Genomic DNA, 24,380 nt, shown 5'->3' with positions numbered 1-24,380 from the left:
TCTGATTGGCCGTTTGGAGGCAGGTGGGCGGGGTCTGCCGGCGGAGTGCGGAGAGACAATAGAGATAGAAGGAGCTCCGGGGAGACACCGCGGCAGGACAGACGGGGACAGGCGGCGGCGGAGCAGTCAGACAGCCGTGTTACCTCCCGCCGAGGGTCGAGCTCCGGGCTTCGGTCCGTACTGCGAGGAGGAGGAGGAGGAGGAGGAGGAGGAGGAGACGGACCTGCGGCAGGACGTGCGGCGTTTGCGGTGTCAGAGACTGGAAGGGAGCGGTGTCTGGATGGAGTGACAGCTGGAGCACATAGTGAAAGGTAAAACCACATCTGCTTCTTCTTCTTTTATTTCAGCCAAAACAAACCATCTTACAGCTGAATGAACACCAGCGTGTTTTCACACATTTCAATCTCAGATTCTGCTTCAAAGTGAATCCTCTCCTGATGTCACAAAGCTCTCCTGTTTTTTTTTTTTTTTTTTTTTTTTTTTTTTAAATCCCTGCAGTGTTTTATTTTAAATATATAAGTAAATTGGATTTTCCATTTTCTGGCAGTAAAAAGTTGTGCGTGCACCACGTGACCAAAACTGAGCAGAACAATAGAAGCTGCTCTGAAGCTATTGTGTCCCATCTGCAAGCTCTGAGACACTATTGGTGTAATTGGCTGTAATTTACTCACCACACACTCTCCATTTACACACCTGGTTTTCCTGTCACGTGCACGCGCACTCACACACTCACACACACACACACACACACACACACACACCCATGCATCTCCACGTCATGGATGTGCTGCACGCTTTGTGTCTGCAGAGCCGTTCAGGTTCTTTGTGCTGCAGCTCCTCTTCATGGTCTGTCTGTTTAAAGTCTGTCTGTGTTTACTGACACCGGATCCACAGCAGCAGGAATTTCAGGAGGTTTCTTTTGGTGTTGATTAAAGACAATTAGATGATTAATTGATGAGTCAGATTGTCAGAAAATTAATCTGCAACTATACAACATTTTCTGTCATTTTTAAAGCGAATTTAGCGAAAATCTGAAAATCTTTTATTTTTGGATGCTGAATTCTGTAAATAATTTTCAAATTTTTTTTTTTGTGTGAAAAATGACTAAAAGGATCGAAATAGTTGATGATTATTAATGAATTGACTCTCTAGATCTTCGGCCTATTGTTGTACACGCGAACCAAAAGTTTGTCGCATTTGAGGAACTGAAACCGGAGAATATTTTGTGTTTTTTTGTTTGAGAAATTGTTGTAAACTGGGAACTTCTTTATTGGGCTGTAACTGAAAATGATTCTTCAGTATTGATAACGGCTATTTTCAGATTATTTCCTTACTGCAACCATCAATCACTTCACAAGTCTTAGTTGAAACAACCAAACAGATTCAGTTTATCGTCACTTTCGCCAAAAAAAAACCTTTCTTCGTATTTTAAGGGGCTAAAATTTGAAAATATTTTTGCTCGAGTAATTTCTGTAACATTAAAGCAATAAATCCATTGAGAGGAAAATAATCCATTATATTGATTGTTTTAGTCATTTTTCAAGCCAAAGTAGTAAAAAAAAAAAACATTCTTTGGTTTAAAGCTTCTCGAATGACAAAACTTGCTGCTTTTATTTGTCTTGTTGACTTTTGATCGAATTAAAAACAATCAGTGACACTAAGCGGGTTTGGAAACGTCCGATTCTGGTATTTTATCGCTATTTTGTACGATTCGTCAACAATCGTTTTTTAAGGTTGGCGTTGTTAGCCAGCGAGCTGCAGCTGATGAATGAGCCGGTGGCCGTTGTTATTTCAGACTGTTGCAGACTAGAAACGAGATGCAACTGCTTCTGAAATTAAGGACACTTCCCGGAGACACGTTATCTTTCGGGTTTCGTACTTTAGTTTGACCTTTTGCGGACGTCTCCGTTCGTTCCCGCCGAAGAGACGTCCGGTCGCGGCCTGACGTCGAGGTGTCTGCATGGTTTTTATTTTGCGCGGCCGTCGAGGCGGCGGAAAGACAATCGGAGAAGAAGAAAGAGAGCGAGATTAAAGCGGACAAAAGGGGGGTGACGTTGCCGACTGTAGCGCCGGGTTCGCAGCCAGCAGAAATGGCTCGGCATTAAAGGGGAGCTCCCAGTGATGTGCCGCCGAGCGTGCAGGCACAAAGCCCCGGTGTTCGCCAGCGCTGCGGGCCGAGCCGGTTAAAGCCGCCCTGCTTTGATGTGCTCCACAGCTCCGTGAGCTCTGTGGGAGCCGGAGGGCCCGACCTCTCCGGAGGGCCGAGCCTCTCCGGAGGGCCGGACCCTCTCCGGAGGGCCCGAGCCTCTCCGGAGGGCCCGAGCCTCTCCGGAGGGCCCGAGTCCACGTTCACAGGCCAGCGCCGTGACGGCCGGGAGGATGTAGCCTCACTTCTACAAACATTTCCAGAGGGGAAAGAGCCACTCACGGGGGCTGAAATAATCTCCCTGGGTTTGTCATATCTCAGCGGGCAGAGTCGGAGAATAACATTTCACACGTTAGCGGTTGTAGCTTCGGCGGCTCCGAGTCGGAAAGGTAAGAATGACAAAGGGCCGAGCTGAAAGTGCCGACAAGGACCGGTGGCAGGAAGTCGCTCGCTTATTTTCCAAGGCTGCCCGAGGAAAAGATAGTCTGGTTTCAGCTTTCAGCTGCTGAACGCTCGGTCTTCTGACCACCAACATGGCTGATACGCTCATGGTTTCTCATGTGGCGCCAAAACGGGCGACAACCTTGGACCGTACCAGACGTCCGTCGGTGCCCTGCAATTTGTTGTTTTGTTTTTTCCCAACCAAAAAAACTGCAGAGATATTCAGTTTCCTGTCAGACATCACAAAGAAAAGCTCAAACCACAGAATATTTGGTACTTCGCTTAAAAAACGAACAAAAAAACCCCACAATGTTGTTTGGAAAAGCACTCCGAGCATTTTGTAGAGAATCTTTGATTTTTTTTTTTCCAAACCAACAGACCAAACCCCGAAAATATAGAATTTACTGTCACAAACGATAAATTGACAAACAATTGCGAAGGGAAGAGCTTTCGGTTCAGCAAACGGTAAAAAGTCCTCATTTTTCAGTGCTGACAGATTGTGCTGCTTTTTTATTTTTTGCCTCGGCAGGTAGCGACAAACAGACGACGTCGATCGGCACCGAAGGCCGACGAAAACCAGACGACGTTTCAATCCAATACAACTCGCATCGGATCCATTTTGTTGCAGCATTCAAATACACGGTAAAAAAAAAAAAAAAAAAAAAGAGGTTGAAGCCTGCAGCTGCATATGAGAATGATCTGAATTATTGATTATTCTAATGACTTTTTTTTTTCTAGAAATCAATCCTACTGTTGGTCTGTAAAATGTCAGACGACATCACGATCCCTTCGCAGCGCGTTAAATGTCTCCATTTCCTCGACCGACAAAAGACCCAAAGAGTCTCGGTTTCCACTAACGTGACCAAGAAAAGCAGCAAATCATCACCTTTGAGACTAAAACCAGACTTCCTTTGACATTTTTACTACTTTTAGTTGGAAAAAAAAAACAAAAACGTCACGTGATCCCTAAAACTTCTTGACTCCCGGATCTTTGCACTGAAATTTAGCGGTTAATCCATCAGCCGGTCGTTGACCCACGGCAGCGAGCCGCTTCAAACAAACTACCAACATTTCTAAAGTAGACATCAGCTCTGCTCTGTTGTTTTTATGCTGAAATGCACAAATGGCTCGTGAAGTGTAATTTAACAGAATAAAAGTGTTTTGTTTTTTTTTGCTCCTTGTTCTTGAGCCCCGTGGAGGAAAAAACAAAGATTTTCACCGGAGGCCAAACACGGTTTAAGATGGCAGCATTTGTTCATGAAGTATTTTTCAGCTGGCTGACGTATAGATTTAACATTAGAAATGATGAATTAGATGCCGATGTTTTACAAGTCGATGCTGGCCCGAATACAAACGAGGCTGGCAGAGGCTGCTGCTTTTTAAAACTCCTGCAGCACAGGGAACCATTACTCAGCACTTTTGTCCGTTTTTGTCGCGTCAACTCGTCGGTCTCGCGTAGCAACGGCGTCTAACCGTAAACGTCAGCAGCGTCGTCTGTTTCTCAAGTAAAAAGTCTGGCTGTCGCGTTTCCGTACGACTCGTAATTGATTTCCTGACTTTTTCTTTGCGGACACCTGAGAGGTTTATGCTGCAGTAGTTCAGGTTTGCTGGGAAATAAAAGCTTCTCTTTGTCAAGAGAAAGAAAGAAATGGACAGAATCTTTTGTTGTGTTCATTTTCTGTGCTTCGAAGCGTCACGCAGCGGATTTCATGCCCATTTGGCAGTTTTTTATTTTTCTTTCTATCCAAGCTCATTATTACTTCTAATAATGTTTCGTGTTTAATTAGCGAGCAGGATGCCAGGGCTTCCAAAAGTTTGTGATGTCACAAACTCGCGCTCATGTCATGCATCCGCCCCTCAGGACGACCCTTCGCCCGACTTTTTATGTCCAGCGAGCTACGAGACTGAAGAAGACCTGTGATTGGCCTGAACAAGCGTCACTTAGAAAAGAGTCAGCCAATCAGAGGAGAGGGTCGCTGATATCGATGCACCTTAAAGGCACAGACAAGAAACTTCGCAGAGCTCCAGTGAGGAGATGTAAAACTACACCGAGGTGGTTTTTGGTCCTTAAAACCACCAAAAAAACAAAACATTTTCTTGTGGAGAACAAGAATTCAAGGAAAAATGTAAAATATGAGACCTTCAAAGTCCGACATTTTGACATTCAATGAGGTTTTTATTCTACGAGGAACGGCATCAACCAGGAATCACGGTAAGCGCGACGCCTCTCTGCTGCAGGAAGATGACTGAAAGGTCACAATCACGCTGCGTTCAACCAACAGGTGTTCCCACAGTCGGGCTGCCCTCCTCCCCCACCCTCCTCACCCTCCCTCCCCCCTCCGAGCCGGGCGGTAGACAGGTAACATTATCAGAGGCTTACAGATGGAAGGAAAAGCAGCGGTGCCGGGAAGCAGGCTGGCCGAGCTCCAGCTGCGCTTTGTTTACAGCTCGAACAGAAAAGACAAGCGAGGCGGCCGCGCCCCTCCTCGGCAGGAAGGCAAACGGGGCACCTCCGGGGGGGGGGGGGGGGGGGGGCCGTGGCACCGTTACCCTGAGAAGGAGCGCTGGGGAGCTGCAGCAAACCGAGGATGCTCCTAATTAGCGCCGGTTGTGACTTCTTTCATCTCCGCGCCCTTCGATGCGACGGCAGCGCGTTACGAGCGGAGGTCGAACGTCGCCAGACGTACGTACGTGTGACGGTTGTCATGGTGACTAAAACGAGGCAGCCTGTACAGAGACGACGACGACGCAGCCGTCTCTTTTTGTTTTGTTTTTTGAGCTTGTAGCGTTCAATACAGTGAATGAGTTCGCGACATCTAATTGAATGCACGTGACAAATGACTCTATATTGTTCTGTTACGTAATAATTTCAGAAACTTAAAATGATCTACGTTCATTTTTATCATTGAAAACAGTTTGAGTTCCGTCAAAATTTTTCGCAAATTTTATCAGAATTTTCAAAAAAACTTAGTTTTTTTTAATCACATTAAGCCGAAAATAAGATGACGTAATTAAAAGAATCAATTAAAGCTTTAAATGGTGGAAAACGTGATAGAAATTCTGAACTTTTTTGTTTGTTTTGCATATTAATCTTCCGTTCGTTTCACATAGATCGGATGTTTTTCGACACTAAATGATAAAGCAAAATACGTTTTACTTTATATTTAAACTTTTTTAAAGATATCTCTTTCTTTATATTTTTATAATTAGTATTGTGTCACTTCATGCACTGTTTAGGTTGCCTTTCTTCTTCTCTTCATACACTAACCTTTCCAGTCCTAGCCAATTTTTTTTTTAAATTTACAAATTAGAAAAAAAATGTAACGCACAAAATACAAATTTACTATAAAACAGGTGGATGGAAATATGAAATTGTTTAACCGAAGATCGAAGACATTTATTGTACTGTCAAAAAAAACAACTTTTGGTGCGTGTGGACGTAACGATCTGGTATTTTATTGTGAAAGTCCGTAAAAAAAATGTGCTTCACAGTTCCCCCGTTTGAAACGGGACGAAGACATACCTCAGAAAATAGCTTGAATTTTGAATCACAACGTCGACGTAAAATGAAACGGCTGCGAGCGGATGGCGTTTGTCTGTTTGCAGCTGCGAACACACTCCGGCTGTGTCATCGACTCGCCGCTTTATTGACCTTGTCAGAGGGATGCTGAGTGGACCGGTGACGGACAGCCAGTTGGCTCCTTTGGGTTCAGCTGACTCATCATTTTTATCTGCTTGTTGTTCTTTAACGCTCAGCAGATACCGACTGTGTACAGAGACGCTTCCATCCTCCAGCATCGCTGCCGGACAGACGGTTTCACGTGTTTTCAATTTCTGAATTTTCAGTGTAATTAAAGATCTGTGGGAAGAGAGGAAGGTAAAGCAGATCTTTAAGGATGTCAGATTTAAGCTGTTAGTCCTGTTATATTTGGCATCAACCAAATTTTCTGTCGTAGCAGGTTTAAAAGACGACAGTTTGTGTCCAGTGAAGCCAAACAAAGGTTTTTTTTCACAACGAAGTCAGTCATAATTCGCCTTTTTCTATCGATCTGAAAGAAACCTTGATCTGACTCACTTCCCTGTCTCTTTTTTTTTTATTAATGATTTTCTAAATCCTAAATGTCAAATATGACCTTCCTCATCTAACAGTGGTAAAAAAAACAAAAAACATTTTGTTTCCTGTGACCGCTCGGCATTTGTCGTTTTTTTTTTTTTTTTTTATCCGCTCCCGTTTGCCCTGTTAAAGTCACTGCATTACACTGTTGATAAAAAACTCAACACTTCCTGTATGTTTCAAATTAAAAGCCCTCAAACCTTTTTAGTGGACAGGATACACATTTCTTATCAAGGCTTTTATTGTGAAACATTTAGATGAACGTGCTGTGACACAAATCGGACGATAACACTTTTAATGAGTAATACGGAACAAGCAATTCAAATGGCGAGATTATAGTGATGACTTTATTATATTAAAGTGTCCGATATAGATATTATGAATTATTGACCTCCAGTACTTTAACAAACAGGACTACAATCCTGATAATAAAGTGTCAAATTATCCCCTGCATGGACAATTTACAGAGGTTGAGTAAACCACATTCCATTTCCTGTGTCTGTTTCACAATAAAAGCCTCCCTGTGTTTCGTAGAGCACTTTAAATATGAAAATATTACGTGTGCGTTAGCAGTAATGTTATAGATGTAGACTTACACAAATACAGTGTGAGAGGTGGACTGATCAAAAGAATCAAATATCAGCTTATTGGGGAAATATCAGTGTTTAAATCACGTTGGAAACATAGTCGGTCCACCGGAGAGGAATCACAACCTCATTTCTAAACAGCTGAACGTTGAATATCAGAATATATTTCAGATATTTAATAAAAAATAAATCATTTGTAAAGAGAGGTTTGATTTAATACAAATCTGAGAATATAACTTTTAAAAGCCGCGCTCCTGTCTGGTTGAAACATACAGCGTGTTGCTGTGTGGTTTTCATAGTTTTCACACTTTACTTGAGTCTTGCGTACACTGGAGACGGGAGGCGCCGTCGCCATGGCAACCACAGATGGACCCACTTTGCCCAGGACGGGGCGAGCATCCCGTCTCCTTCAGCACGTTTCGAAGGCTCCTCCAGTCACTCAGAGGACTTTCATACCCGGCTGCTCTCGGCAGCAGGAGGAGGAGGAAGAGGAGGAGGAGGAGGAGGAAGGTGAGACAGATCTGCTGAGAGAGGAAGGCAGCAGGCGTGACAGAGCGGAGACACGTCGGATCAGAATTAGACGTTTCATTAATGCCGGAGGATCATTAATCAGCTGCAGAGGATCAGCTCCTCAAATAGAAACACGCTTCTCCTCTCAGCTCCCGTTTGGATTCACTTAATGAGATTTCTTTCGTCACTTTTATTCCTCCGAAGGAAAAATAAATAAACACCTTGAACTGCATCACTTTCACAACCTTCAGCCATTTTGGAGTCGCGTCGTCGAACGAGCGTCGCCGTGAAGTGAAAGTGTTAAATGAGCCGGTTGTGTTTTCACCAAACTAAAATAAGAACAGATTCAAAATGGTGTCGTCGTTCACGTTGCAGAAGTTTTTTTTCTCTTTAAGCTTTAATTGGAGCTATTTTAGAAGCGGGGATTCAGAGATGGAAAATCACGCTCAGCAAAGTCAAATATTTGAATGACTACTGGTTGAAATGGTGAAACTATTTCTCCTTTTTGATTCTGTTTGATACGTTTTGATTTAACATACAGTACATGCTGTCAATCAGTGTTTGTGGACTGTGAGGTTTGCAGAGTGTCGCATGCATACTTTTATTGTTTTGTAATAAAGGGGGATTTGTAGATGCTCATTTATTTTAATGAATGTTCTCGTGATTTGTAACTTTAAGAATGAAATTTTAAGCAGTTTTATGACTTTTTTTTTTTTTATAAAAAAAAAACAACAACTGCAAAATGTTGCCATTAGTATATACCACGGTCATAATTCAAATAAATAAATGTTCACGTCATTATCCGATTCTTTAAAAATACGTGTCCGTATCAGTCTCAATGGGTGATTACGTAATGTGAAGTCCTTAAATGGGGATTGGTGGCAAAAACTCTTATGTTCAGTGTGTTCGTCGTGACGGAGCCACGTGATCTTGAAAAATGTATTTTCTCTCAAAGCGAGTTCAGAGGTTACACAACAAGTTTGTTTGGCCCGAGCTCAAAGCCTTCTCGTTTCCTCGAGATAACGGTTCAGACATGCGAGTGTACAATGCAGTAGGTGTGTTCACAGCGGAGGTCGAGTGGGCGGATGCCGTTCCTCGAAATGAACCTTTTGCTTTCCTTCCTGCTCCTCCCCGTTCCACAGGAACATCCGTCTCCGGACCGCCCCCCCGCCCCCCGGCCCCCCCGACCCTTCCGCCACCATGAACTCCTCGCCCCACGGCTCCCGCGCCTCCATGGACATCCTGGAGGAACTGCAGCTGATCGCGGCGCAGAACCTGGAAAAACTGGACATCCACAAATACTACGAGGTCGTCCGTGAACTGGGCAAAGGCACGTACGGGAAAGTGGACCTGGTCGTCCACAAAATCAGAGGTAATAAGAGCCGATTAATTCATGCATGCATTTATGTTCTTTATGTGTCTATAAAATGTCAGATTATTCAGATAAAACGTTCACCGCTGCTCAAGGTGACATCTCGAGGCTGATCATCATCATACAGATGAGAACGTAATGAGTCCTCTCGTTTTCATGTGACGCGGTAAAAGTGGATTTTTGTTATGTGTGCTTCAGAATTTTTTATATTTCTGCATAAATCTGACCGAAAACATCCTCAGATTTTCACAAAAGTCGTTAATGTCGATTAAAAATGATTGGTCATTTATTTATTGAGGAAATTGGTCCAAGGTTGCATTTTGTGGTAAAATATGTGAACCTCTAGGATGAGCGACCAGATTGAGGGTGAAATTAGAGTCAGGAGTTGGCACCCTTTTTAAAACAAATATTATTTAAAGAACAAGCATCTATAAAAGTCCGATATTCGCAGCATGTTTCTGTTTATCAAACAAAGCAGAATACTGAGGAGCTCGGAAAAATGTTTTGTGGATGAATGACAAAAAAAAAAAAAAATCAAACTTTTTGATTTGAATGAGAAGCGTTATGTTTGGAGGAACACTTTGTGTGAAGCACGGTGGCGGCAGTATCATGGTTTGGGCCTGTTTTTTTCTGCATCTGGACCAGGACGACCTGTAATCATTGATGGAACAATGAATCCTGAGTCATACAGGAAAATGTCAGGACATCGGTCAGTGAACCGAATCTGAAGAGAAAGTTGGTCAAAATGACCCGAATCACAAAAGAAACAAGAATAAAGTTTAGGTTTTGGAAAGGCCAAGTCAAAGCCGTGACACGACCTGAAGAGGGGAATTCATGAGAGAAAACCAACCGACGTCCCAAAGTTAAAGCTGGTCTGTTGAAGAAAAAAAAAAAAAGGGTTCAAATTCCTCCAAACTTATACAGGACTGATCAACAGTTAGCGGAGAGGAGGCGACTCCAGATACTGAAAGCAAAGATTCACACACTTTTGCCACTCACAGATATGTAATAAATGACCAAGTTTAATATTTCTTTTAACTGGGTTCTCTTCATCTACTTTTAGGAACTGGGTGAAAATCCGACGACGTTTTAGTTCATATTTATGCAGAAATATGGAAAAAAACTCCACCGTAAGAGACCAGAATCCTTCTTCCGCTGGTGTTTGATGTTTTATTGCAAAAGACACTGAACGGGGAAAAAGGAAAACCAAAAGATGATGAGTGCATTTTTCTGCCCTTGAGGACAGTACGCATTTCAATTTTTACTTCATCACATTTTGTGGGTGGAGAAGATTTCCCAGACTCTCCTCCAAAAAAAAAATGGATTTGGCCTCGAATCGAGCAAATCTGCAGGGTTGCGCTTGCAGGAAATTGGATGTGGCTCTCGTTTGCGGTCCTGCTTTGTGCTTCGGAGAGATTAGACGGGCTCATTTCTGAGAATCCAAAATAGTAATGCGTTGGTGTAATCATCGCACAGGTCCGAGCACGTTGTTCGCCTCAGAGTTGTTTACTTGTCGAGATTAACGCTGGCAGACAAATTACAGGTAACGTGAGCTGCCTTTATGCCGTGGTTTAGCACAGACCGGGAACCAGACGGCCTCAATTCACCACTTAACTGATAGAAAGTCTGTTCAACCTTTTCACATCAAAAGACAAAAATGCTGCCCATCTGCTCTGATCCTCTTTACGGAGCACAAAGCCACAGCGGCCGTTTCGAGAGGCTGCAGCCGGTCACGGAGACGAATCCTGACCTTTTTTCCAGCCGCTGAGCTGTCCAGCTGAAGGACGCATGAAAAACGACGTTTACCGGCGGTTTTTTATTATCCGCTGCCGGATCTTCTCAGAGCCGTCGGAGGACGACGTGTAGCTTTATTCATCCGCCCTCCAGCGTCCGGACAGAAAGATAACCGGGATAAAATGGTCATTTATGACCTTCTGAATCACAATTGTTTGCAAAGGGAAGTCTGATGCTTTGCCTGACTGGTTTCCCCCGGGTTTTGCCTGTCAGGCTCCTGCACGACTCTCCGACAAGTAGAGGACGCACCAGCTGGGACTAATCAGGCATTCAAAAAAACATACTGCAAGGTTCACAGCAAAACGACAAAGTCTTTTCACGGCTTTTTATCCCGAAGGTCTGAAGACTGCACGCACCAAATTTCAAGTCGATCTGATGAATCCTGTCGGGAATTTGATTAAAGCGGAAGTCGCCAAAAATGGACACTTCACTCAAAATGGCTCACTTCCTGTTGATCTGAGGTTTCGGCGCCGAGAGACTTTTTTTTCGTACATCTGGTTATGATACACACATTAACCGACTTTGTAGGTAAGTGGAAGTGGAAGTTACGGCCATTATAAATACAGATCCTTCCACCAAATTCCCCGGGATTAAAGCTGAAGGTTCCAGGAACTGATGTGAACCAGCAGAGACGGAAACCTTTCGTAATGTTTCTCCTCCGGTTGTCTCCATGAATTAAAGTCTATAAATTGACTGTAGACTCCAGAACCTGCCTGAGATTCGTCACGTTTCTTTTATGTTTTCTTCAGTATAAAACTCAAAAGGTTTCTCCCACAGTTCAGATTAGTCCGGCTAATCTGTCTCGTGTCTTCGTGTGTTTGCACCTGAACGATCAGCGACGTCCAGGTCGCTCTGTTGAGGATTTGAAATACTCGCAGTATAAATCTGCAAAAAAAACAAAAAAACAACCCACATCAGGATTTAATTCTGTGTGGAGATTTTAATTATTCAGTAAATGGTATTAATTAAGTTTCTTGGAAGCAATTAGGCGGCCGTGGAATAAATCCCCGAACACTTTTTAATGGGGTGGAAAAGAGGGGAACGGAGACTCGGTTGTTGCGTAACCTCGTCCCTTGTCCTGTTTTTTTTCCAGGCACGAAAATGGCCCTGAAGTTTCTGAGGAAGAAGACGACCAAGCTGAAGAGCTTCCTGAGAGAGTACAGCATCTCCCTCTACCTGTCGCCCTGCCCCTTCATCATCAACATGTACGGCATCGCCTTCGAAACCGATGAGTACTACATCTTCGCCCAGGAGTACGCCCTGGCGGGGGATCTGTTCGACATCATCCCTCCGCAGGTGAGCGCCGACTCTCGTCTGCGGTCTTTTCCAGGTGACCGCGTTCGCTCCTCGTCCATGTTTTTTTTGTCACGTGACCTCGCTTGTCCTCTCCGTCCAGGTGGGGCTCCCCGAGACGGTGGCGAAGCGCTGCGTCCACCAGGTGGCCGTCGCCCTGGACTACCTGCACTGCAAGAAGCTGGTCCACCGGGACATCAAACCCGAGAACATCCTCATTTTCGACAAAGAGTGCCGGAAGGTCAAGCTGTCGGACTTCGGCATGACGCGGCGCGCCGGCTCTCCGGTGAAGCGAGTGAGCGGCACCATCCCGTACACGGCGCCCGAGCTGTGCGACACGTCGCGCCACGAGGGTTTCTGCGTGGACTACAGCACGGACGTGTGGGCGTTCGGCGTGCTGCTCTTCTGCATGCTGACGGGGAACTTCCCCTGGGAGAAGGCCATGCCCAACGACGCCTTCTACGAGGAGTTCGTCCGCTGGCAGCGCCGCCGGACGGGCGCGGTGCCGTCGCAGTGGCGCCGCTTCACCGACGAAGCGCTGCGGATGTTCGGCCGGCTGCTTTCCGTCGAGCAGGAGCGCCGCTGCTCCGTCAAAGAAGTCTTCGGCTACTTCAACATGTGCTGGATGTTGGACACGCAGAACGGGAACAGCGGCGGCGGCGGCGGCGGGAGCTCGGCGAGCGGCGCTCCGCCTCTGGACGTCAGCTCGTCCTCGTCCGAAGAGGACGTGCTGGTGGACCGGCTGAAGCAGCAGAGCCTGTCGCCGGCCTGCGCGGCGGCGAAGGGGGGCGTCGCCATGGAAACCCACTACTCCTCCATGTCCGCCAACAGCTCGCCGTCCTCCACCGGCAGCTACGAGCGAGTCAACAGAGACAACAACGAACGGGGACGCATCCTGGTGGCCACGCCCATCGAGATCTGTGTGTAGAGACGGACCGACGCCGCCGCTTTCAAAATCCACCTGCTCGCACGTACGCCGGCGAGGAAGATTTCTCCGAGCGTGAGAAGAAGAAGAAGAAGAAGAAGAAGAAGCGAGGAATCGAAGGGCGACAGCGTTTCGCATCCGGAAACGAGCGACCGTCTCAAACACGCTTGTAGCTTCCCCGCGGATTGACTCACTTCTGATGACGATGAACTCTGAGGAAATCAGCCGCGAGACAGTCGTCTCCCGTATGTGGTTTATACTTCAGTTAGTGGAGTAGTACACGAACTCGCCGGATAAGAAACACAACGATCAACAAAGCAATATGTTTAAAAAAAAACAAATTAAAAAAAAAATCCGTGAAGAAAGACGTGGTCGGCTTCGTGCGGTAAAGCGACTTGTGACGCGCGTTTATTGTCGTAAACCATCTTCATGTTTGGTAGAAAATGTTTCCGTGAAGTGTGTTTTTATTTGGAGTTAAGTTATTTATTTATGTCAGACGCATTTATTTATGATTCATTTCAGTCGAGCGGCGCCGCGGATCTGAAGCCTGATTTTTGAAATTTTTAATAAATAAATAAAAAAAATTCCCCTTTCTAACACGAGACAGAAAACGGCTTGTAGAGGCAGGTGTCCTTCACACAGACACATTTTTCTTTATATATTCATCGTGTTGTCGTTGTAATCTCATAAAAGTAATGTCCTTCTTCATGTTTTCCTGTGATGCCTAAACTCACTGTACAGTAGCAATCAAACTTTCTCCCAATAACCTGCAGTGTACTGGGACCATTACTGAAAACTGCTGCAGTTATTAATGTGAACACTTTTATTACATCTTAAGGTAATTAATTAAATAAAATGTACATTTTCTTCTATGTAAAAAAAAATAAAAAAAATTTGTCATGTAAAATCTGACAAATGAGATGAAAAGCAGACAATTAGGAATCATCATTTTTCCACTTGCATGGGTTATGGAAAAAAAAAGAAAAAAAAGAAATAGTACCTTTTAATTATCTAACAAGGGATCTAATTTGACATTTTCTAAAAAAAATACGACAGGAAATATCCTCGGACCTTAATATGATAAATAGTTTTTCAAAAGGAGGAGCGTAAATAGTATTTACTACTTAACAGTTGACTTCCCCAACAACTCTTTTTTCCCCCACGTTTCTTTTCTTTTCTTAATAAAAGTATTTAAAACGCTTAAAATGTGAAGAGATGGATGAACGTAGAAAACAAAACAAAAATCTTTCGGATTTGTGGGTCAAACTGCTTCAGACGTCTATTCTGTTTTTTTTTTTGTTTTTTTTTATCAAATATTGCATGAAGTAACAATAAGTGGTGAAGATTTGTTGAAATAAAAACCCTGAATAAAAAAAAATTTAAAAAAAAGTGCCTGTTTTGTTATCATTTAAAAAGATCGGTTGGATATTTAAGGAGTTTTTTTTTTGTTTTTGGTGATTTAGTTGAGAAAAGTGCAGCTGCGGACAAAAATTTGGGGGAAAATTTTGAAAATTAAATTGAATTTTGCCGTGTTTGAATGAAGGAGGTGCCATTTTGTAACCCGGTACCCGGTTCTCTCTCGACAGCCATGTTCTGGAGTTTCTGTTCATAAACAAGGGAAGTGGGACGCAAGCAGCTGTGAGAAAACGAGCACCTCTAAACCTCTCCAGTTAACATGTTGTAGTCCGCCAGTTATTGTTTATTTACAAATAACAACATGGGAGTTTTAACTCTTTGTTCGCTGGCGAGGCCCCAAAAAAACCCCTGAAAACACAACGTTAGCGAGCCGGCCAACTTCATGTGCACATTATTTTGTCGTTTCGTCGATGGTTCGTTGTGGAAACAATAATCCTCCGAGCGAAGCACCAAATCAGAAACGTGTCACGACGCCTTCTGTTTCGGTCTTTTTTTTTTCGGTCGGGGATTTGAAAGTTCTGTTATTTCCCCCCAAAATTTGTGCAACACGACACGAGCAGACGGTCGGCCGACGACACCGGGCCGACGACACCGGGCCGACGACACCGGGCCGTCTCCGTCAGCAGATGAAACATCACAGGAAATATTGCAGCGGTTATTTCACGTCAGACTTTTCCCTCCGTTCATTCAAAATTCAATAAAGCGCCTCGCCGTCGGTCTTTCGAGGCGCGAAGAGTCAACACCGACTCCTCGTTTGATTTTTAATCAAACTGCGGATTTGGCATCGACGCGTGCGTTCCCCGCTTCTGCATTTTTTTTCACACAGTGAAAACACTCGCTGTGTTTTTTTGTTTTGCGCGTCGAACTCGAGCCTCGCTGTATGTCGGTCACATGATTACGCTCCAGTAAACTCACAAACGCCCCGCCGAGCTGCGAAACCGCCGAGCTGCGAAACCGCCGAGGCGCGTTTCAGGCCGAGCGAGCGTCTGCCTGCAGAAACCTTTCGCTCCGAGCGGCGTTGCGTAACACTCCCACCCAGGTGTTCAAAAAAAAAATACAAATCTATACATCTACAACGACCTGCACAGCAGAGCGAAGAAATCCAAAACTGATGCGCTTTTCCTGACCGATAAAGAACGAGGAGGGTGAGAACGAGTCCGATCTGAATCTAAAGGAGGAGAAACGAGAAACGAGAAAGCGCCTGGTGCAGCTGAGCTGGGAGCGAATCATCAGGCAACCCTGCATGTTCAGCGTAGTAATGACAGCCGAGCCGAGCACGTCTCCGAGACGTCCTCCACCACGTCTCCGAGACGTCCTCCACCACCTCGTTTATCCACCGGCAGCAAGCGGCTGCTGCGTGCCACGTTATCTAATTCTTTCTTTTGGACGTCTCCAAAGTCAAATATAGTCGTGGGTATTCGAAACCGGAGTTCCAAGTCGATAGTAACCTGAATTTTTAAAATAATTACCGAAGTCGAAACTCCTTTTAAAAGACAACCGAGTGAGTTGCGGACATTTTATAGCAGCTGATTTTAGACTTCGTAAACCAAAAACAGGACGATTGCCCGAGAATGGACGCCGTTATCCCCATATGTAAATGATGGTTTTAGTTTGGGCCTTAAAGGACAAGTAGAAACGCTTTTATCCTCCAATGTAACCGAGAACAGTCGAGCATTCATTTAACAGTTTTCCTGACTGCTGCAGGCTCCAGACAAAACGCCAAATAAGATGTAATTGGACAGTGAAGACGTTACGTAACTCTAAAGACAGACAGCAAAATTATTATCTTGCAAGATTACATGTTCAAATCGACAAACAGCCGCGGGCATCGACTCCATTTTAATTACTCTAAATTGCTAAAGATGTCATAAGGCGTCATCCGACAACATCAACTTTAAATTGCTCATTTTTATTGTTCAAATCAATTTATTGTTCCTGTGGGCTTTAATACGGAAGCCAAGAAAGGAACCGAATTGCGATTCAACCGTTGAATACTTCAGGAATTTGTAGCACTAAAATGAATTAATTAAAAACTCTCTACTTTTGTTTTAGTTTTGAATTCATACAGGATGTATACGGTGATAAACTAAACTAACAACACAGATAAAAACTATCCATCTCAATTACAACTGTTCAATTTTCTTTGAAACTTTCAAAATGTTATTTCAGAAATTTGACTTCCATAACCTTTTTTTTTTAAATTTTTTTTTAAAGGGTTCGCAAATTCAGAGTCCAACATCCGATATCTGATCAAATAAGCAAAGGCTGAATGGAATCCGTCCAATCAGGTTACATCCTGTCAGTCATGTGACCGAATACTTTTTTTTTTAACAAATTAAAACGGGCATCCAGAAATATACGTATTTCTACTCAGAATTTATGATTCTGAAAAAAAAAAAAAAAAAAAGTTACGATATCCACTTGTAAATATTTTATTTATTCTGGCCTTTCCTTGGCTTCAATATAAAAGTAGTTTAAACCACGTGGTGTACTGAATGTACCCGAGTTTCCCGCTGATGTATTTTTACATCACCAGCTGCTAGCGGGGAGAAAAAAAAAACTGCTGCTTATTTACACGTTTGAGTCGTGTCGGTTTCAGCAGCTGCAGCGTTTTTTGTAAATGAGCCACCTGCAAAAAAAAAACCAAGAAAAAAACGCAGCCAAGCTGCGCTGCAGAGATAGCGAGGAGGATTGGGATCGGAGGAACCTGTCGGTCCTAAAAAAAAAAAAAGGAGATAAGCCTGAAGCCCGAGCGAAGACGGCAGGAGGTGAAGAACACAAGAAGAAGATGAGGAGAAACGAGGAGGGCAAAAAAAAAAAAAAAAAAAAAAAGGAAAAGGAAAGCGAGGCAGTAAAAAGTCCAAACAAAAGAGGGTTTCGGGTGCAGCTGCAGGCGGGGAACGCCGCAGACGTCCAGTTTACCCGAAGCCGCCGAATATTGCGTAACACCAGCGTGTCAGCGTGATAAATATGAGTGTTTTTGGGGAAATGTCCCAACTTCTCCTGGAGGTGAAAAATGAACAGGAATATTAACAAAACCAAGTGATCAGCACAGTTCCTCGGAAAAACGGAATAAACGCTCGACCTTGATTTGACCTTGATCTTTTATCCAAAAGAGTTGAGATGGAAGTGAACACGACAGCTGCTGAAAGATTTCAAGTTTGAGAATAAAATCCCTTCAGACGGTTGGCGATTTGCAAAAAAACAAAACAAAACAAAACAAACCACAATCTTCCTCGGAGCAAAACTAAAAAAAAAAAAACATTTTGTTCCCGAAACTCAAAGGAAACACAAAGCTTCGTTGTTGTTGTTTTTTATTGACTTTTATTAAATAACATGAATTATCTTTTTATTCCTGAAATAATAGAGCCTACAGACACGAAACCAAACTGAACATTTATTTAAATCTTTCTCTTTTTCAACACTTCAGTAACGACTCAGGCGAACTGAAACACATGAAGGTGGACAGTTAAAGCTGCACCGGGCCACTTCAGCGCCACTCAAATAGACTTTAAAGGGTCAATTCACCCAAAATCACAGAAACGTGTTTCTGAGCTCACACTTAACTTTTTATTTTTATTTTTTATTTTTTAAACATTTGACAGCAGCGATTGTTAATTCATATTTGAATCAATCATTTGATAATTTAAAACGATTCATGTTAAAAATCGGCAGCGTGTTTTCATTTTGGATACGTCCGGTAGCTCCTCGTTCCTCGTGTAGCGTGACTTTAACCCGCGTTAACGTTTATCGGAAACAACGACACAAACATTTGAACCCATCACCAACATATCTGACAGCTTTGTTTGGATATTTGACTAAAATATAGTGTTTTTTTTGGGCCTTACGATGAACATAACATCCGACAGCAGTGTTTGTAAAATGCAGCTTTCTGCAGTTTGAAAAAAAATGTGACTTTTTTTTTTTTTGTCTTTATTCTTTTAAAAAACAGTGAAAACTAGTGTTACAAAACTAAAAACTTCTCACATCCAAGCAGCTAAAAATCAGTTTTTATCTGTAGATTAAATACGTTTTCTGTAAACCGACGTATCATTTCCGCTCCTTTCGGAGAATGCTTTGCTTTGCGATTTGGTTGAACTGACCCTTTATTTTATTTAAAAAAAAAAATCTATAACACGTAAAAATAAACACTGATGTCTTTCTCGCTGCGGCTTGTGAGACGTTTTTACATCCTGTAATCGGAGGAGCGTCCGAACCCGACGCCGGCGATGAAAATCAATCTGCTGAATGCAAAAGTTTGTGGCGTCAGTCGGCGAGGATGAGATGTCCTTATCGAGATTCAAACGGAAATCATCTTAGCTCAGTGCAGCTTTATATTAACTTTAAATAATTTTAGTAGAAAAAAAAAAAAGGAAGGACAGACGAGACATAAATAACAAGACAATATCATCAAATTATACGATATAAAGTGCGTCGGAGCAAAACGTCGACTGCATGCAACTCATGGAAAATAAATAAAAGGTAAACGCGTTGGCTGCAACACTGACAGGAATAGAAAAGTAGTAGAAAAACTGTAGAAAAAGAAGTGGCCTCATATAAAGATATTATTGTTGTTTTTCTATACAACAGATCAATAAAGCTCATTTAAACTCTGATATAATAACTATGTTCAAATAATAAACTGGCTTTGTGACGTGGCTAGTCCAAGAGTGGATCTTCAAGACGAGGAATAAACACACACACACACACACACTCGCACATACACACACACACACACACACACACACACACACACACACACACACACACACACCATCTCGGCTCTGTCCAATGTGTGTCACTGCCTGTTAAAGACCTACGAAAAAAAAGAACAGAAACAAAACACAAGACAAGTTCGTATGTGAAACGCCCGGATCGACGTGTGTGTGTGTGTGTGTGTGTTTGTGTGTGTGTGTGTGTGTGTGTGTGTGTTTGTGTGTGTGTGTGTGTGTTTGTGTGTGTGTGTGTGTGTGTGTGTGTGTATGTGCGAGTGTGTGTGTGTGTGTGTGTTTGTGTGTGTGTGTGTGTGTGTGTGTGTGTGTGTTTGTGTGTGTGTGTGTGTGTGTGTGTGTGTTTGTGTGTGTGTGTGTGTGTCGAGACGAGTGAAATCTTACCAGAAGGTTGTTGTTTTTTTTCTTCCCGCTCAAAGCTGCGTAATTAGAGTTAGAAAACGTCTGAGGTTGAAGTCAGGCGGCTCCCTGAGGAGATGCGAGGATCCTTCTGGGACAAACGGGAGGAAGGAGAACGTCAACCTGAAACATTTCTCATCTTTCATTCAGCCTGCTGTGTTTATCTGGAGCGTGAAAACAAGTCTGTCCACTAGGGGGCGGTATCTACGTCCAAAATTTAAAAATATAAAACAGAGAAATGTCGCCGGCATCGTCGCAGAACTTCGTCCAGCTGACGGAAAATAAATGAGATGAACCAGAAATATTTTTCAGCTTTTTTTTTGGTCTTCATTATTGCAGAAATACTTTGAACTGTTGTGGAATGATTTTGTTATGTTTTTAAACCGCTTTTAACAGTTAATGTTTGTGTTTATTGATTAAGAGACGTCCAGCTGATAACAGTCTTAAACTGAGCAGTGTGGTTTTTTTGGGGGGCTTTTAAATTTGGCTTTGCATTCATAAAAAGTAAGAATTTTGTTATTTAATCCTTTAAAAATGACATTGAAATGTCAGTACGAACCTCCAGCGCCCCCTGGTGTCCTCTGTGTCATCTCTTGTGTCGTCTGGTCGCAGTCCTGAACGGTTTGTTCTGTCCGATACAAACACACACACAAAAAAAAAAATCAGCCGGACGTTAAACTCAAGGAAATATTTCTGAATCTATCAAACGTCTCGCAGAGTTTCATTCTTTCAAAATGTCTACACCGATGTGATATTCTTCAAACTGCAGGCTTTGAATTTATTCATTTTCAAAAGCAATAATAATTGAATTTCCTGCTGCTTGTCTGCTTTTTGTGTTATGAGCTTCTTAAAATATATTTTCAGTGTTCATGTCTGCAAGCAGTTTCCCAACATAAAAGCTCCTCTGCTGCCCCCTGCAGGCGGAGCAGCTCCTCACACGTCATCAAACCCAGACATCAGACAGATTTAAAAGTTCAAACTCTTTGTTTTTATTTTGTATTTGTGTGTGTGTGTGTGTGTGTGGGGGGGGGTTACCTTGTGCTCTGGACATCTCATTGAGAAGTTCTCTTCATTGAGGACGCAGCCTGAAAAACACAAACAAAAACGAGACTTTAACACTCGAGACAGAACGAAAACAAAAGATTTTAGGTCACAGCAAGTTCAAAAATTAAATAAAAATCAGCACATCAAAACATGAATAAAAACAGAATTCTGAATGTCTCGCAGCTGATAAACCGAAGGACGTGTCACGAGGTCGTTTACCGGACTGGGTGGCACATCTGTGGTGATAATTCCTGGGACAGCCCTTCTGGAAACAGCCCATTATTGCACCTGTTTGTTGGCAGGTTGAACAAATCTGGAAAAACAGAAGTCACAACCAGCGTTTATCATACAGTGTTCACTTTATTAGGAACGCCCACGAAATCTACTGCAGATGTTACGCAGCAGATCCGTGAATCCAAATCATCTCACAAAACAACCCGTAAGAACCTCCAGCTGCTTCGGTCGGCTCGATTGTTCATGTACCTTTGTTTTTTTTTGTTTTTTTTAAGAGAAGCATGAATCCGGCGCCAGATATCAAAATATATCGGTCGGCATTTAACGAAGGTCGCTTGCATTCGTTCGACGGTCCTGCAGCCGTGGTCCCGAACCAAAGGAACAAAAGAAGACTCACCGTCTCGTGCGCGAGCCGAGCCGCCTCCTCCAACCCGTACAGCCTCCCTCGGACCAGGAACACGCCGGCCGACCAGATGCCGCAGTCCTCGTGGATCCAGCACTCGTCCAGACGGAGAGGCGGCGCCTTCGGGTCGGAGCGGTCGGGCGAACTTCGCACGGCGGCGCGGCCGTCGCCGTCGTCGTCGTCGGAGTTCCCCCGTCGTCCCCGCCCGTCGTCCCTCGGCTGCGTCCTGCCGCTCGGACCGCCGGCGGGCCGGTACGGGCCGTGAAGGTCGCCGAGGCCCGTCGCGTTGGCCGTCTGTCCGCACATGCAGCACAGCAGCGTGTCCGGACACCTGCCGTCGGCGCCGAGTCGGCCCAGCTGGTAACAGGAGGTGCTGGGAACGAACCCGGACAGAGACCCGAGGGCGGCCGGCTGCGGACCTCCTCTGCCGCTCCGCACCGCCGCCTCGTCCTCCTGGTAGTTGACCACCGTGCACGACCTCCGCTCCACGTGGACGAAGGGGAAGAAGCCCTCCGACTTCTTGTCCTTCTTCTCTTTAGCTTTTGCATATTTGAGTTTGATCTCCGGTTCTCTGGGAGAGAACAGCGCCGACGGTCCGGTCGGAGGACGCCGCTTCCTCTTCCGCCTGGCGACGGTCTTTTTGCCGGCGGACGTCCTCCCGCAGGTCGACGTCTTCTGGCGCTGCTGCGGCGCGACTCGGCAGTTCTGCCGGTTCCTTCCCGGCTTCTTGGTTTTGGGAACGTCGAGCGGCTTCTTCCGTTTGCGATTGATGCTTTCCGAAGCCTTGCGGCGAGGCGACGGCCGGCGCCGCTGCTCCGGCTCCGCCCCCCGCGGAGACTTCCTGTTCGGCCGGACGTCCACGTCCGACTCCTCCGATTCGCTGCTCGCTCTCCGAGACAGATTCGGCCGCGAGGCCGACTCGTCCGAGCTGGACAACCTGACCGCGTACTCCATCGCGTCGTCCGAGTCGCAGCTTTCGTTGTAAATGCCCACCGCGTTGTTTTTCACCTGCCGGCTCGGCGTGTGCCGCGACGCGCTGCAGGAGAACGCCGGCGCCTCGGAGACGGACTGTCGGATTCTGGTGCTGCGTCGAACTTGCCTGCGCGGAGTTTTCTCGCCCGCTCGGCTTTTCTTCTCGTGGTTCGTGACCGACACCTCGACGACGTCGCTGTCGTCGCTGGAGATGTCCACCGCGGACTCGGCGGCGTTGCCGTAGACGGCGCCGAGGTCCGACAGCAGGACGACGGGCCGGGTGTGGTGGACGGGGATGTCCGCGGAGCTGTCTGACGACTCGTCCGAGTACGAGCTGTCGGGACTGGGCGAGCTCAGCGGCTGAGGTAGGTGGTAGCAGCTTCGCCCGCCCTCGTCCGGCGAGGACGCGGCGGGCGACAGCGGCGCCACCATGTGGCCGCCGCCGTCCTGGATGAAGGAGCCGCACAAGAGCGGCTCCTTCGACGAGGAGAAGAGGACGATGACGTCGGAGCCGCTTTCGCTCTCCTCCTCCCCGCCGCTGCTTTCGGGAACCGGGCTGCCGCTCCGGTCGGGCCCGTAGAAGCCCGGGTGCCACAGGTTGCTGTGGACTCTGTCGCGGTACAGATCCAGGCCCGGAGCGAGAGACGAATTCACGTAGTTGCCCATGGACTCGGGGCCCGGCTCCATGTCCCGGCAGCGGACGGGCGCGTCCGGCTGCGCGGGGAGCGAGTTGTAGGAGGACGAGGCTCTGGTTCTGTAGGCGGAGGTGACGTCCGTGCTGCAGCTCGGCGGGCGTCTGTGGTACCACTCGGGCTTCTTGGCCAGGTCCAAGGCTTCGGCGTGGCTGCGGGTCAGCGGTTTGTAGCTCTTTGACAGGTCCATGGCCACGAGAGGGGGATCCCGAGGGGACACGTTCATTGCTGCAAAACACAACAGGAAGAATTATTAGTTCATACACACCGTGTTTTCAATTACTGCCAGAAGTCCATTTATGTTTCCTGAAATAATCCAGATTTGAATCAAACTTAAAAAAAAATCGGACTTTTTAAAACCTCCAAAACATCCTCATCAGCGTTGTCGGGCTGATTTCATCCAAATATTACAAGGCATCATAAAAATAAAAGATTATTCTGTGAGTTATTTGTTTTTAATAGTGTTGATGTAAATAAAATATCTTAAAACAATATATATACATATACATATATATATACTTTAACAAGCAAACCAACATGAACTTCTATTACTGATCCATCAATCTACAGGTTGATCAGATTTATTGTTATTTACACGTACAATTCATTTTAAATAAGAGAACTAGAGCAGCAATTTTGTTTTCTCGAAACTGAATGTTTGACATCTTTGTGAATATAAATGATCGAAATAGGAAACTATTTTCTCGGTAACTCATCGATAAGTTGTGTCGTGTCCCCTTCAAACAGGTGAAGGCCCGTTCACGGAGCCCTGCGCGAGGAGCGTCAATAGGTGACGATGAATTATTGATCACTTATTGAGAAGTTGGCGGTCTCACCCGCTCAGTGCGGCGGCAGGGTTTCGGGGGAGGGGGACCTCCCCGGCCCCGGGAGTGCGGGCTCCCGGGATGACACCGTCCTCCGCGGAGCAAAGCTTTTCGGGGTAGCGGGGTTAGCTCACACGCCTCTCCAGGCCCATCACCGGGGCTGGATGTAAACAAAAGCGGCGGCGGCCCGAGTTCATGCTCGCTGGTTTCGGCCCGCTAAGCGACTCCCCAACGCGGACGACACTCGACGGGAAACGGACTCGGAGACGACATCTTCTTCTTTTTTTTTTTTTTTTTTTTTTTTTTTTTTTTTTTTAAACTGAAGTAAATCCAGCAGCAGTCAACCTCGAAGCTGCTCGGCTACTGTTGGTAGTCCAAAGTTGTCATCATGGACACCTTCTTCCTGCAGAGTCAAGTCCGACCGAAAACAATATGGACGACACCGGAAAAGGAGCAAGGCGCCTTCAAAGTAAAAGCATCAGGA

General features: G+C 45.1%; 2 protein-coding genes across 4 annotated transcripts; one reads left to right on the top strand and one right to left on the bottom strand.

Annotated features, from left to right (window-relative positions):
- The first annotated feature begins 44 nt into the window (after positions 1 to 44).
- unm_sa1261 (un-named sa1261) lies at positions 45 to 14,564 on the top strand. Of its 2 annotated transcripts, XM_069165488.1 has the most exons (5): positions 226 to 311; positions 3,117 to 3,229; positions 8,941 to 9,170; positions 12,058 to 12,260; positions 12,361 to 14,564. In XM_069165488.1, exons 3-5 carry the CDS (start codon positions 8,999 to 9,001, stop codon positions 13,183 to 13,185), a joined length of 1,200 nt encoding a protein of 399 aa, XP_069021589.1. In that variant the 5' UTR covers positions 226 to 311; positions 3,117 to 3,229; positions 8,941 to 8,998; the 3' UTR covers positions 13,186 to 14,564. The 2 variants fall into 2 exon arrangements, with proteins under 2 accessions (XP_069021590.1, XP_069021589.1); XM_069165489.1 differs by lacking the exon at positions 3,117 to 3,229 and having other exon boundaries at positions 45 to 311.
- A 3,077-nt stretch (positions 14,565 to 17,641) lies between these two features.
- LOC138207881 (transcription factor 20-like) lies at positions 17,642 to 24,327 on the bottom strand. 2 transcript variants are annotated; one of them, XM_069165449.1, is made up of 7 exons: positions 23,909 to 24,327; positions 21,403 to 23,300; positions 20,991 to 21,084; positions 20,763 to 20,812; positions 20,287 to 20,355; positions 19,713 to 19,818; positions 17,642 to 19,414 (listed from the first exon to the last, which is right to left on the bottom strand). In XM_069165449.1, exons 2-5 carry the CDS (start codon positions 23,296 to 23,298, stop codon positions 20,314 to 20,316), a joined length of 2,082 nt encoding a protein of 693 aa, XP_069021550.1. In that variant the 5' UTR covers positions 23,299 to 23,300; positions 23,909 to 24,327; the 3' UTR covers positions 17,642 to 19,414; positions 19,713 to 19,818; positions 20,287 to 20,313. The 2 variants fall into 2 exon arrangements, with proteins under 2 accessions (XP_069021550.1, XP_069021551.1); XM_069165450.1 differs by having other exon boundaries at positions 19,713 to 19,815.
- Between the last annotated feature and the right edge of the window lie 53 nt (positions 24,328 to 24,380).

This window comes from Embiotoca jacksoni, unplaced genomic scaffold (assembly GCF_022577435.1).
Source record: "Embiotoca jacksoni isolate LCO1_2020_lvr unplaced genomic scaffold, fEmbJac1.0.p SCAF_34, whole genome shotgun sequence".
NCBI classification, from domain to species: domain Eukaryota; kingdom Metazoa; phylum Chordata; class Actinopteri; family Embiotocidae; genus Embiotoca; species Embiotoca jacksoni.
Note: the sequence above shows the minus strand (reverse complement) of the source record. Positions and strands in the feature narration are given on the sequence as shown.